This window comes from Myotis myotis, unplaced genomic scaffold (assembly GCF_014108235.1).
Source record: "Myotis myotis isolate mMyoMyo1 unplaced genomic scaffold, mMyoMyo1.p scaffold_m19_p_14, whole genome shotgun sequence".
Lineage (NCBI taxonomy): Eukaryota > Metazoa > Chordata > Mammalia > Chiroptera > Vespertilionidae > Myotis > Myotis myotis.
In genome coordinates, this window is record NW_023416318.1 from 24889404 (window position 1) to 24904279 (window position 14876).

Below are 14876 nucleotides of genomic sequence, written 5' to 3' on the forward strand. Positions count from 1 at the left end.
TTTATGCTCTGGAGAGACTATCTGAAGAGCGGTTCATACTGATATGAATGTACAGCATTTCAGGAAGCCTCATAACATGAATTTCCCTCTTATATTTGTGCGTATTCTTTTACATAATTGTTCATCTATATCAAGTTGCAACCCCCCACCCCCATCATTTAGTTAAACTGCACTTTATTTAGTGTATTTATTTGGGGGGCACTGGAACAGGATGGGAAAATAAAGGTGAAGTGATGTAAACATGATGCTTATTATGTAGAAGATAGCCAGGTAGAATCACACACAGAGCCCTCCAGATTAGGATCACAGCTCCACAGACTTCCTACTCTCTTGGAATCTTTATTTCCCTATATGTAAAATGAGATTGACAATCCTCACACAAGGCTGTTGTGAAAATTAAAATGCAGGCATATGAAATGCTTGGCACATTCAACAGATGTTCAGGGAATAAATGACACAATTAGAAATATCCCCTACTTGAGGCTATAAATGTTTCTCCATATGGGACAACACAAATGGATCTTGAGAATATCATGTTAAGTGAAATAAGTCAGACAGAAAAGGACAAGAAACATATGATTTCCCTCATATGTGGGATATAAAACAAAAAGCAACACATGAGCCAACAAAACAAAATAAACTCACAGACACAGACAACAGTGAGTTTCCCGATGCTTACCAGAGAGGAAAGGGGGGTGAAGGGAGGATGAAGAGTTTAAGGGGTCAAATATATGAAGATGGAGGGAGACTAGACTTTGGCTGGTGAACATATAATACAATATACAGATGGTGGATTATAGAATTGTACACCTGAAACCTATATATGTTATTAGCCAATCACACCCCCAAATTTATTTTTTAAATGTTAAAATGAAGACTGATCAGAGGTGAATAAATTGGAATTGGGGGTGTGAGACCAATTGATCAGTAAACAATTTCCATTAATACATTGTCATCATGTACAACAACTTGTTTCCGTAAGTACTGCACATAGACTTCCTTCAGAAATGATGAAAACCCTATGAATGTGTGTGTCCAATTATCTCTGCGACTACTTGATAATGCTGGGATAGTTTACTGGCAAACTGAAGAGAGAAGCAGGTGCGTATTCCTCAGTAGTGTACTTTTACCCACTCTTCCTCAAAGGAAGCAATATTTCCTTTTCTTTCATCAAAGTTTACATTGCCTATAAATGAGTTAGATTGTCTCCCGGGACTAACAGAACATTCTTAGAGTTCAGTCGGGCAATGACCTTTTGGTCATGTGGGTCATTCTATGGAAGCGCCGGGCAGCTAGCTTTCAGGAAGGAGGCAATTTGTGGATTCAAAAATTATATGGAGACTTTGATTTTAACAATTAAAAAGTATGTATGGGTCTAAGGACATGAGGAAAACAAGGAAAAAAGAAAGTTTGATAAATCAGGATAGCCAGATCGTGGACAGCTTTTGTTCTGAAAGATCATTTGTCTTATTAGTGTTGAGGAAAATATTCATTATTACAAATAGTAAACACTGCGAAAGCATGTTTCAAAAGTTTACGTTTATAAGGAGCTTTGCACAAAACAACATGTTGAACGGGATAAAAAGAATATGTAGCATCTAAATGTTAAGAATATGTAGAATTTTGGTTGTTGTCATCAGGCACAGAAAAATTAAGGAGAATTTGAACTATGCGTTGCTACTTAAATCCCCAGAAAGCAGGAAACCAGATTAAGCAACCAGATTTAAGAAACTATCAAGCATAAAGGTACACTAAATGTAACCCATATTAGTGGATAACAACTGTTAGGTTTTATTAAAAATATAACCCACATATTAGTGGCTAAGAATTGATTGGTTATATTAAATCTTCATGAGATGTATTTTTTAAAGCTTTGTGTATGACTGTTACCTCTGAAGGTCTTATTATATGCCGTTTGCCTCTCGGAGCTTCAAAAAAGAGTTGTTCTTTGGCACCCGAATTAACTTGCAATAATTTCCCTGTTATGACAGAATGAAGTAGAGAGACGATTAAACTCTGCACTTATTTTTTTTTTATATTATAAAGTGGCTACAACTATTTGTATTCATTTTAGTCAAAACTTCATGAATTGAGTAAATACATGGTAGACATTCCAGAACTACATGTAAAGGCAATTACATGCCATGGTACAAATCCCAAAGCTATGATTTTACTGAATATGGACCTCATAAAATCTGACTTTGAACATCTTTCCAGAATCATGTTTGCTATGCTTTAGTCTGTTGCACTGAAAGTAGCTATTTTTCCAACGCCTGACTAAATCCACTTTTTGCTCTTTTTTTCCCGTTGCCTCCTAGCAGAGATGCAGTGAGAGCAGACTGCTTTGGCAAGAATTATGGCATCAGAAGTGAGAGCCTTGCTGCAAGGATTCACATTTACTCCAGTCTAAATTCTAAATGTGCCCTTTCAAGTTTAGAAACAGGAAAATAAGGGCACACAAAATAAACTATGAATGCTCATTCCCCTCCCCTCTCCCACCTTACTTGAAAATTTGTAGAGAAATCCAAGACTTTCCCAAAACAAAATGTTGAGCATAAAAAGTCTTTCACTGTGATATAAACTTATAATCTTGGGTTCATTTTGATTAATGGTGAAAAAAGGTAAGATTTCCTACTTTCCCTCCGACCACATCAATAATCCTTTATGGCTTGAAATTTAAATGACAAAAAAGATACACTTTATAGTATTTCTTCAGCATGTATATACATACACACATAATATGCCCCCCCCCTTTCTGTTTTCCCATAACTGTTTATATCTAGTAGTGTTAAAATATCCTTCTTGGAAAAATAATAACAAAATAAGAACTTTGTGGGGTTTATATCATGTTCTTTAATGGTCAAGTGGACACCACCTAGGTCTGAAATCTCAAGTGGCTTACCTTCAGAGTTGTAGATCTATTTCTAAGTCACTCATTAAAAACAAGGCTCTCGCCCTGGCCAGTGTGGCTCTGTTGGTTGGAGTGTCATCTCGGGCACCAAAAGATGGCAGGTCCGATCCCTGGTCAGGGCGCGTGTGGGAGGCAACTGATCAATATTTCTCTCTCACATTGAAGTATATGTGTGTGTATGTGTCTCTCTCTCTTCCTCCCTCTCTCTCCCTAAAAATCAATTTAAAACTTTTTGCAAAAAATGATAAAAAATAATAAAAACAAAGTTCTCTTGGTTCATAACTGAAAACCTCAACTGTTCATAATTTGCTGAGTTATAACATGGTGCTGAGGGGGTTTTGTCTTGGCTGTGGGGAGCAAGTGAATTTGAAAACATTTCCACTAAAATGGGCATTTTCCTGACCTTCTGGCTGAACGTAGATACACAAATGAGAAAAGAAAAGGGAATTAAATTAGCTTTGGCTATTTAGTGTTCTAAGAAAATGAGTAACCAAAATTTTTTCAACGAGCAAATATGTATTTTAGGACCCTCAAGAGAAATTGCAAATAACAAAGGACATGGAAGAGGATTAAAGGATTCAATAAAAACATTCTTTGAATGTGGCGAATTTTAGAAGATATTTGGCCACAGGATACTAACAGAACTCAAAGGATTCCAATTCTCAGATGATCCTAACAACTCAGTTTCCACCACAGTTTCAAAGATCACACTCAGAAAAACAAACCACAGACTTTTAAAATAGCTCAGTGAAGCACTTTCGGATTGTAAGAATGTTAGAGAATCTAAACACCAGGGAGCAGTATGAGAAGTGCTTCGCAGAACGGAGACACCTGTGGGGACCTGCCTAGCCCAGGTCCCTTCCCTGGGAACTGCCCTCCACGTGACCCAGAGGCTGGGCTGGACCAATGCTCTCCAGGAAAATTGGAATCTGGAGGCTGACTCAGTGGGTGCCGTGCTGAGATTGGAAGCGAGCTTTGGGATTGAGGGTGGCATTTTGGGACAACAGAGAGTGGGCCACGTGCAAACGAATTAGGGAAAGCCTGTCTGTGCAGGGAGAGGGGCCAAAAGCAGACACCGAAACACTGCGGGAAAGGAGGGGAGAGGATCTGCTGGCCTGGTTTCTGGGTTTTCCAGTTCATTCCTAAAGCCAGTTCCTAAGCAGATGTTGCTTCCTGTTATTGGAGTCTATGCCATAGGCCTATGTCTTTCCATAAACTCATCCTTTATTATGATTTTTAAATTGAAGCTGGATTGAGTAGGTTTCTGGTTCCTAGCAACCCAACGACACGAAGAAAAAAATTTTAAGTCAACTATTCGTGTTAGGAAGGTGGAATTATGGGTGTGTGTTGTGTGTTTCCCCCCCTCAATTTTCATTACTGCTGTTATTTCATTGTCTTTTTTTAGGCATAGAGAAAATATTTAGGTCACCACTTATTTTCCCACTGCCTGCTGCCGTGTAATATATAACTACTGAAATATTCCGAGGACAAGAGCAGAAATAAAGAGCAAAACGTTGTATAACCCATGGATAGATAACTCACCCCTGAATAATGGTAACCCTATTCTTTCAGAATCCTCACATTTTCACTCACTAGAAATGTGTACTCACACAGAATGAGGAAACTGAAAGATACAGATGTCCTCATTTCTAAGCAGGTACAGGACATCACACATCTTGCAGGTACACAGAGCTTTTATGGTCCACAAAACGATTCCCACACATCAACCCAGCTGCTCTATAATTTACAAGTTAGAACAATTCTAAAATTGTAGCTAAATGTACCAAACATATCAGGCCCTTGGCAATGAAAATGGGAATGAGAACTATTGTGGCTCAAACTGTTAATTGTTAAAAGATCGCATAGTCTTGTTATTTCCAGAAATGAACTAATAGCAGCCAGAACACATCCTTCCATGATTCCTCTCTCTCCATATATATTTTTTTCTTGCATTCGGGGGTAGTTATTGCTTCTAAAAAGGCCCGATGCACTTTTTGGTTTTCCTAGGACCTGTGGTTGCCATGGACACGAGAGGCTGTAGGCTGTGCCATTCCCCACCCCTGAGGAGCCAGCTGGCTCCGGCAAATGCGTTCACTCTTTTGACAAGATCAAAGGAATGAAACAGATTCCTGCTCCTCAATTCTGTGGTCTATCCTTTGCAGACCCTCGAGGCTCCGCTGTGAAAGCTAGGCTGGTCTTGAGGCAGCCTGGCACATTCTCGAGGTCAGGCATTTGCGGCACAGAGACCAGGAACATAAAAACACCAATACAGCTCATCGCATGAGAATGAAACTGGACATAAACCAAGGAAGATTCACGGGCGCACTTGCTGTTATTCTCCAGATGGCCTCCCTGCCCCCTCCCCACCACCCCCCAAATCGAAAGTATTCTGTTCTCTCAATTGTAGAAACCATTGGTCAATCCTCTCATCTGACTGAAGGGGCCACTTAGAGAGGCGAGGTGGCTCTTCGAAAACCTCAGCATCTTAACTCCCAGTGTCTTCCATCACCCCGGACCACAGACACTGGCTTTGGGTGAATTTTGGAAATAGTGAGTTTGTCTCTTTCCCTGCAAAAGTGACGATTCCACATTGGGCGCCTTTACATAGACCTTCGCCCAGGCTCTCCACAGGGCAGCCCACTGATCTCGGCCAGGATCTTGTTCTTTCCACCTGGGATTTACTCCTCTTTATCTCTCTAACATTCAATCCAGGGCTTACACATTCGAGGAATTAAAAAAATAATCCTCTCAAAATGTGAGTCAAACTTCAATGAGATATCACCTCACACCCATTTGAATGGCTGATATCAAAAACAAAATAAAACAAAGCAGAAAACTCCAGAAAATAACCAACTGTTGGCAAGGATGTGGAGAAACTGGAACCCTTGCGCACTGTTGGTGGGAATGTAAGATTGTGCAGCCACTGTGGAAGACAGTATGGTGGTTCCTCACTTAAAAGTTGATTTATCGTTTGATCCAGAAATTCCACTACTGGGTACACACTAAGCACTGTACACCACGTTCATAGCAGCCAACAGGTGGATACAACCCCACTGATGGATGAAAGGATGGACCAAATGTTGTGTGTACATACTACGAAATACTGTTGAGTCTTAAAAAGAAAGGAAATTCTGATACATGTTACAACATGGATGAATCTTGAGGATATTGTGCAAAGTGAAATAAGCCAGTCACAAAAAGACAGATACTGTGTGATTCCACTTAGTACGTGGAGTAATCAAATACTTAGGGACAGAAAGGGGAATGGTGGTTGCCAGAGGCTAAGGAAGGGAGAACGAGGAATTATTGATTAATGGGTATAAAGTTTTAAGTTTTATAAGATGAAAAGAGTTCTAGAGATGGATAGTGGTGATGGCTGCACAATAATGTGAATTTATTCAATGCCACTGAACTGTGCTCTTAAAAATGATAAGAGGGGAGGGGTGTTGGGGCTGAGTAAAAAGGGTGAAGGAACAAGATGTACAAAATTATAGTTACAGAACAGTCATGGGGATGTAAAGTACAGCATAGGAAATATAGTCAATAATACTGAAATAACCAAGTACAGCGCCAGGTGGGTGCTGGAAATATGGGGGAAATCACTTTGTAAAGTACATGACTGTCTAACAGTATACTGTACACCTGAAACTAAAGCAAAATAATGTTGAGTATAAACTGTAACTGAAAAATCAAATTTAAAAAAAATAAATGAAAAATGGTTAAGATGTTAAATTTTGTTATGCATCTTTTTTCACAGTTAAAAATAATTTTAAAGCCCTGGCTGGTGTTCTCAGTGGTTAGAGGACTGAAGGGTTGCAGGTTTGATCCCTAGCCCCAGTTGGGAGTGTGTGGGAGGCAATCAATCGATTTGTCTCTCACATCGATATTCCTCTCTTCCTCTCTCTCTCTGTCTCTCTCCCCTCCCCCCTTCCACTTTCTCTAAAAATCAATGGAAAAAATATCCTTGGGTGAGAATAAACAAAAATTATAATAATTTTAAAGAAATCTTCTTGATCAAAACTTATTCTCCTATGTCTCATTTTCTTGTAGCTCTCCACTCCCTAATATGTAATTAATAAATTGGTTTTAATCCCCCTGTGGTCATTGTAGTGGTGGGATTTCACTTCTTGTGTCAGGTTGTGTGTGTGTGTGTGTGTGTGTGTGTGTGTGTGTGTGTGTGTTGGAAATTTTAAACAAAATTCCCCATACTCTAATCCATCGCCACATAAGGCTGGCCCTGACTGGTTTAAATCTTTCTCACAAGAAGGCATATCTAGGCATGTTAGCCAGAGAGTAAATAGGAAGAAATGACTGCTTTTGTTTTTCAAACAATAAGGCAGAGAATATCAAAGAAAGGGGTCGCGAAGTGGCTGCTTCCATCTGCCCCCTCAGCCTCCCTGGTTCTTAGATGACTGTCAGGCGCTGTGTCCTCAGGCGGCTGGTGCCCGGCCCAGTCACAAATGCCAGCCTAAGCCCTCGGCACTGTGTCCAGCATGGCCCTGACATGTAATGGGAGGGGCTTATCTGATCTCCTTTCGCCCTTGTTGGGACTTGCACCTCTCCCCTCCTATCTATTGCACTACATAAATATGCCTGCGGGTTGTAAAGTTTAGATAAAGTCCAAATTCCAGGGCAGCAAGCACAGTTACAACTAAATACCTGTCTTGGCAGAAGGATTGGTTTATGGTACCTACTTCAAGAAATACTTAAAATATTCTGGCATCTCTGAAAGGACCTTTTTGGTTGAGGCCCTCATTACCCCCTTTTTCCTGGTTTATTTTAGATGCTTTCCAACTCCAGGCTCACTCACCCTCCAAAAGCTGGTGGGGAATGCCCCATCCACGTCTCCTGGAGCTACCTAATGCTATGGGATAAAGTGCAGTGTCCAACTTCCTTGCATGGCATGACGTCAAAGTTCCTTTACGTTCTGTCTCCACACTCACTCCCTTCACGCTCTCAGCCACTCAGCATTACTCACTGTTTCTTAATCACCCCTGTTCTTCCCACGTCTTGGGACATCACGTTCCTTCTGAGCCTGGAATGCTCATCCTAGACTTTGCAATCTGGTGAATTTCTGCTCATTCTTCAAGATCCATCTCGAAGGTCCCGCCTTCTGTGAAGGCTCGGTGGATTCTCCCGGGTGCTCTTCCACCACAGTGGACTAACCCTTCCCGAAAAGGTAGGACCCTGCCCTTTCCTAAAGGCCTGCCCCCAACTAACATCACCCCCTAACCCCCCAGGATGGGACTGAGAAGTGCCCCACCCTGTAGCACTGCTACTCCATCAGCAGTGCTCACTGCTGACCTGCCCAACCCTGCCCCACCTCACCCCTTCCTCAGTGACTCACCATGTCTCACTCCGTTGCCCTACCCAGTTTGTACCCTTGTATTATTCAGGGACTAGGACATCTCCCTCACCAAATCATACACGCTGTGGAGAGCAGGAACCATGTCTCACACTTCTAGATCCCCCACAACTTCTGGCTTAAGACTTTGCACATGGCAGAGGCGAGATTTGTTAGATAAGTAAACAGATGTGCCCGCATGGTGTCTGTGGGCATGATGGAGGAGGCAGGGGGCAGGCGGGGAGTTTTAGAGAGCGGAGAAACTTGAGGTAAGTGGCACCTAACTCCCCACCTCCACTGAGGATGAACACTGCTGAGGCTTCTGGGGCAGTCGCGGGGGTGGAGCACTGGGAGGGAGAGGAGCGCAGTAAGGAGGGACCAAGGCAAGGACACAGCATGCGAACTCAAAGGGGAGGCATCAGATATCTTCAACTGTCTTCCAACTAATGGCTGGAATTAACAGCACCGATAATAATGAAAAATTCCCTAAGTGTGAACAGCAGCTGCCTCTGGGTTGTCAAATTACAGTCATTTTATTGTGGGATCCCCCCTGTTTTTCCCTAAAACTCAACTGCCATCCTTGCTAGAAATAATATGGATGAACATCGACTTTTTTAAAACAAAAATTGTATTTTAAAAGCCACAACATACTTTACCTCGAGAGTCCCAGTCGATATGTGTAACGTAACTAGAAGCACCTTTACAGATGCCGACCCGTTTGCTTGTAAGCACGTTATAAATATCCACAAAGTTATCGTGGGAGGCCACGGCAAGGTATTTTCCTGTATCTACACAGAAAAAGGTGCGGTTACTATCAAAGCATTTTACATAAGACCTGGCTTCTGTGAACTTAGCGTGCTAGAACGGGGAAAATGTCAAGGAAATCATGAAAATAGCCCACTGTTGTAACTTTTTGTCCCAATACATTTTTGAAAGTTTTTGCCGTCATCTTTACCTTTTGAAAATTTAATATCAGAGATCATTTCTTTTCTGTGGTGGAAGGAGACCATGTCTTCAACCGTGTCAGCATTTACAACCAGGAAACTCCCATCATTCAGGCCGACCGCTAGGGCTTTCCCATCGGGGGAGAAGGCACAGCATCTTCCACCTGCAAACGAACTCACAACACCACACTCGTTAGGCCTAGCTTGACTACCAAACAACCAAGGGGAGAGCGGGAGAGACCTGCGTGTGCGCTGACACATGAGCGTGGGCTGTGTCTTTAGCGCTGCTCGTGAGAAGAACTAAAATGTCATCATTTAATCATATCTTCCCTCCAAACCCAAGGACAATGATCACCATGTTAAACACACATTTTCAATTTCTTTGAGGACATCCATTCATTTCTTGGTATCTGCATACCTGGGGTTTCCCAAGGGTTACTATAACTAGTATCTTTGCTCCCAAGAAAAGAGGCGATACTTAAGAACAGACGTTCTATAACAAACTTTCTAGAAACTATTTTTTTAAATCATGCCGTACATGTAAAACTTGCTTTAGAGAACCTTGTTCGGTTCTCGGATCCGTGGGTCATGGTGCCTCATTCTAGAGGTGAAAGGTTTTGTTCCTGCCTCTTCTGTCACGAGAAGGATGGAATATGGACAACATTCTCTCAAGAGGCATCTGTAAGACTAACCATGGCTGATGCTGCCACGTGAGCAATGTTTTCTCCTGTTTTGTAGGGTCACAGGGAGACACTTATAATGAGGAGTATGGACTCTGGTGGGTATGTTTAATAGGAATCCTAAGAATATGCCCCCCATTCTTATTTTGAAGACTTTGGTAAGCATGGCCCCAGGGATGGGGCAGTCATGTGGCCTTGTGCTAAGGCAAGCATGTCAAACTCTTGGCCCACGGGCTGCATGCCTCGTTTATTTGGCGCATGTTAGCCTTTCAGTTTGACATGCTTGTGATAAGGCATTCCCTATGAGCTTCCATGCACACTTCTCAGTCACTGCTCGTGGGATACAGAAAGCTATGTTCATACCAACAACTTCACATCAGCTCACCAATGATATCTTCCTCCCTTCGCTTAGCAAACAGTTATTCACCTACAATGAGTCAAGGCTGGTGCTAGTGCAGAAAGAACAGGAAGCAAGCCTACCCCTGAGGAGATTATCAGATTGGGTTAACCATATAACTTATCATCCAAACCTGGACACTTCTGGGTGAAAGGGAGAGCTATTAATAATTACACCAGTGCAACAGCTATAAACGGGGCTGAATGGTCATCTTATCTAACATAATTTAGTAACTGTTCTTTTGAACTGATGTCTAACTAGTGAATAAAGTCCATTGTCTGACACTCAAGCCACACACGATGAGGACTTGGTCCATCGTTTCCCCATATAAATCAGCGGCCAAATGATTCGATCCTGTGGTGGTAAAGGGCATGGGCTTTGGAGTCAGACCTGGGCTGGAGTCCTGGCTCCATTAACAAACGCCCAGGTGTGCAGTGGGAAGAGAGGAATAAGGTAGGAGGAGGCAGTGCCATGCAGTGGCCACAGGTGTGCTCTCTGAAGCCCCATGTCCTGGGTTTCAGTTCAGTTCCATCACTTACAAGCTCTGAGATTTCCGGCAAATGACTTAAGTTCTCTGCATCTCAGTTTCCTAATTCCTAAGTGGTAACAATGACCTTACTCAGTGGATTCCCACCAAATGCACAGTGCTAGCACAGTTGCTGGCTCAGCAATATTAGCCACCATCATCGTTGTTACTACTCTCTGACACCTTCATTTTCTCCTAGAATACACTCCCCATGTCTCTCTGCTTATAAAAACAAATACTTTAGTGCCAGACTCAATGTCATCCTTTCCTGCCTCAACTTTCAGAAACCCTTTGGGCCTCAGCTCTCATCTTCTTCTATGATGAAGCTGACCCTGGCAGCAGGCCTTCCTCTGCACCTCCTGGTATCTGGTTTGTGCCAGATTATCTTTGGTTGCCTCTCCACACCTTCTCTCAACCCTCTTCAGAGCCTGGAGCTGGCCTGTACAGACGGCATCAATGGGCCTTCTTGCCCTCTGGCTTCTGAATGGGTTTGGCCAAGGGGGAGCATAGACAGGAAACAAAAGAGGAAGGAAGGAAGGAAGGAAGGAAGGGAGGGAGGGAGGGAGGGAGGGAGGGAGGGAGGGAGGGAGGGAAGGAATAAGGAAGGGAGAAAAGAAGGAAGAAAGGGAGGGAGGGAGGGAGGGAGGGAGGGAGGGAGGGAGGGAGGGAGGGAGGGAGGGAAGGAAGGAGGAAGGGAGGGAGGGAAGGAAGGAGGAAGGGAGGGAGGGAGGGAGGAGATAGGGAAGGGAGGGAAGAAGGAAGGATCCCCCTGGCTGCCTCCCTGGGGTCTCTGCATGTGGCTGAATCTCAGCTGATGGTCACAGCTGCTGTCAGGCTGCATCTCACTTTCAAGGTCCCGGCGATCGCTCCCTCCTCTTGCCCTTTCAGTCCCAGGGCTGGTAAAGGTACCAGCTGCTAATAGCCGCACAGTGCTGCTCTATCCCTACCCACCCCTTTACAAACAATCTTGTTTTCAGGCTCTCCTCACATTACCCAATTTGAATGGACCATCTGTTGCTGGGACTCTGCTCCAATCTTGTCCATCTCTGACACTAGAGATGGGACCATTCATCTTGGATGCTCAGTGCCTGAGACACAGAAGCTACTCAGTAAATATTTGCTGCATTTGTACTTGGTATGCCTCTTAGTTCTAGTGCATATAGGTGTTCAATACATACACTATTTACTCATTTCTTGATATTAAGTATTACTTTTTGTCTAGCAGATTTTCATTTTTCAGCAAAAAAAAAACCAGTTCTGGAGATGGTTAGACATACAATCAAACAGCATGTTTTAGAAGCTGATGTATTTCAACTGATGCACACAGCTCTCGAGGAGAAGAGGAAGGACATATTGCCCCCAGGTGGCAAATGCCTGTGAAGTGCAAGGAAAAGCAAGTGAGTAACGGAGCTGGGCACCGACAGATCAGGCCAGCCTCCTGGAATAATTCAAAGCCTGTGGAAGTATGACCGCAGCAACAAACACTGAATTCCCTTTGCCTGACACACTTGGGGGCATCCAACAGGTGCTGTCAGTGAATATCAGTTGAATGAACAAATGAACCCAACCCGTTCTGTTCTTTGTAAATACTCTTACAGACGTGGAAGGCGAGGTCATGTACCTTTTTTGAGTTTCCGTACCGCCAGCATGCGGTGCTGGGAGGATAATTCCCAGATGCGCAGGGTTTTATCATCGCTCACTGTTGCACAGATGGGCAGGAGAGGGTGAGCTGCCAGCCCCCACACTTCTCCCTCCATGTGCCCCTGTGGAGAGGAAACAGGACAACAACTCGGTGTGTGTGTCTTGGCTCGCTCTTTGGCAGCCTCATGCAGCATATGCAGCCAAGTGTCTTCCAAACAGGTTCAAGTATGAATAAACACAGTTAGAGCTTCCTGGAGCCACAATGAATATGCTTTTCACTTGAACTTGAACCTAAAGCTGGGCTGACATGATGCTAAAGCATTCCTTTAGGAAGCACAGTAGGGATTTGTTGCTTATAAATTTTGTTTTATATGATGCCAAACATCTTTTCATTTAGAAACATCTGGGTGAATAATGAAGTGCCTTCATTTTAATCTGTTGTTTGACATCAGATAAGCAATATATATATATATATATATATATATATATATATATATCTCCTTATAAGGCACAATTTATTGATCACAATGACACAATAAAACCAGATTCTAAAGATGCAGGAACTACCTATTTTAGACAGCAATATTCTTGTCCATTTATTTCCATTTTAGTCCTTTGAATATATAGCATTTGGCAGAACAGAAATAAAGACAGTTAAAGTTTTCACTTCAAGTGTCCTGGGTTCAACATTTGCTCACAAATTGGTCTATCCAATGGACTTTGGAAAACTGGGAGGTGCGTCACAGGCTCCAGGCCAATTCCACTTATCTATACTTTATCACAAACACACTTAACTGGCTCAGAATAATAACTGAGATAAAACGGTATCTATATATATAAAAGGCTAAGTGTCCATCTGTCCGACCGGTAGCTATGAGGCACACTGACCACCAGGGGACAGATGCTCAACGCCCGAGCTGCCATGACGCGCACTGGCCATTTAAAAACAAACAGCACCACAGACCTGATGCTGACAAACCAACACTCAGCTTCCCCCAAGTGGGATACAGGCCCCACCACCACCCTGGAGCAACACCCCACCAAATCACAGCCAATGCTGCCAAGACTCCATGGCACAAATGCAGCCTACAGCCCAGCCCAGCCTGGAAATGGTCGCTGTGGGTGCTGGGTAATGATGTCACGTAGCAACACCCAGCTTCATCTCCCTAGCGACTAGCCTCCTTGGAGTTTCTTCAGCCCAGGAACCCAACTTGCTTTATAGCCAAGATGCAAACATTTTACAGTTTAACCAAATGTTTGTGAAGCATTTTCCGGTGCCTCACTCATTTGATCCTCACAGAAGTCCTGGAGTAGGTAGATAGGAGACTCGGTAGAATCCTATTTTCTTTTCATTAGCAAGATGCAAATAGCAATATTGAAATATTTCTTCTAATTAATTTCCTTTCAATGTGCACAAATCTGTGCACCAGGACACTAATTTAAAAATAAATAATTAGGGAGAAAACAAATCCCATTTCTATAATTTGTCCCTCAGTAAAGCCATGTAAACAGATTAGTGTATGAGGCAATAAGACAGAGCAGATTGTTAACTGAATTTCTACTTTTAGTGGCTAATTATAAAAAGGCTCTGCTCAGTGAAAAGAAAAGAAAGACCATAGACAGGCATCTGGAAATGTCTGGAGTTGGAATGCTTTGGGGAACAGGTGGCTTTCCAGAGAGAAATTGGATGGTTATGATTTAACTAGGAAGCTGTTTGAGCAAAACAGTAATTTGGCAGAAGACAGAGTTCCAAATTCAGGTGACATTCAAATACCTGTGGAGGGCTGAAGGGTGCAAATGTTTTTGAACTTATTGCATTTGGAGCATCCTATATCCCCAGCTTTCTTCCCTTCAGAAGCCTCCCACCTCCAAGATCATAGTCAGAGGATGGGTCCGGCATCAACCCCCGCTTGCCCCCAGCCTGGAGCTGCTTGGAGCTCTTTTATCGACCAAGGCCCTTTGCTCATTTTGCTTGAGGACAGGGTTGTGGTGCTCTGAGGCCCTTTCCAACCACTGCTTCATATACTGACTTAAAAATTATATTTCCTTAATCTATGATCCTATTAACTCCCGTCTAACATAACCATGGACAGTGAGCAAGGCAGGCTGGGAGTACCTCGAGTGGCACAAGGAAATGAGCTTGGGATCTTACTTTCCTACTGTATCTCCCCGGAAGCTGATAATAAACAGCTATACGACTGAGCTGACTATATTCAAAGTGCCCACAATGGAAATGGTCAGAAATCACATCATGTCACTTCTCTCTTCCCCCAACATAGCTTTCCTTCTCTTAAAAATCAGCAATGTATTCTAAATGATACTGGACTGCCGTGCTACTGAACCTGGAAAAGCGGACCTGAAGTCTTCCCACACAGGCGAGCTGACGGTCCTAATCACGCGGCCTCTCCTGTCCCTGAGCTTTCCCTCGTGTCC

The 14876-nt window shown here is 43.1% G+C and overlaps 1 protein-coding gene across 2 annotated transcripts in view; it reads right to left on the reverse strand.

Moving 5' to 3' along the window:
- Positions 1-14876, reverse strand: part of EML6 (EMAP like 6) — a 200732-nt gene that overhangs the window by 46210 nt on the left and 139646 nt on the right. For both annotated transcript variants that reach the window (XM_036334544.1, XM_036334545.1), the window contains exons 21-24: positions 12424-12565; positions 9211-9363; positions 8912-9043; positions 1891-1979 (exon numbers count right to left, since the gene is read on the reverse strand). In XM_036334544.1, coding sequence (XP_036190437.1) covers positions 1891-1979; positions 8912-9043; positions 9211-9363; positions 12424-12565 — 516 coding nt within the window. The remainder of the gene's footprint in view (positions 1-1890; positions 1980-8911; positions 9044-9210; positions 9364-12423; positions 12566-14876) is intronic.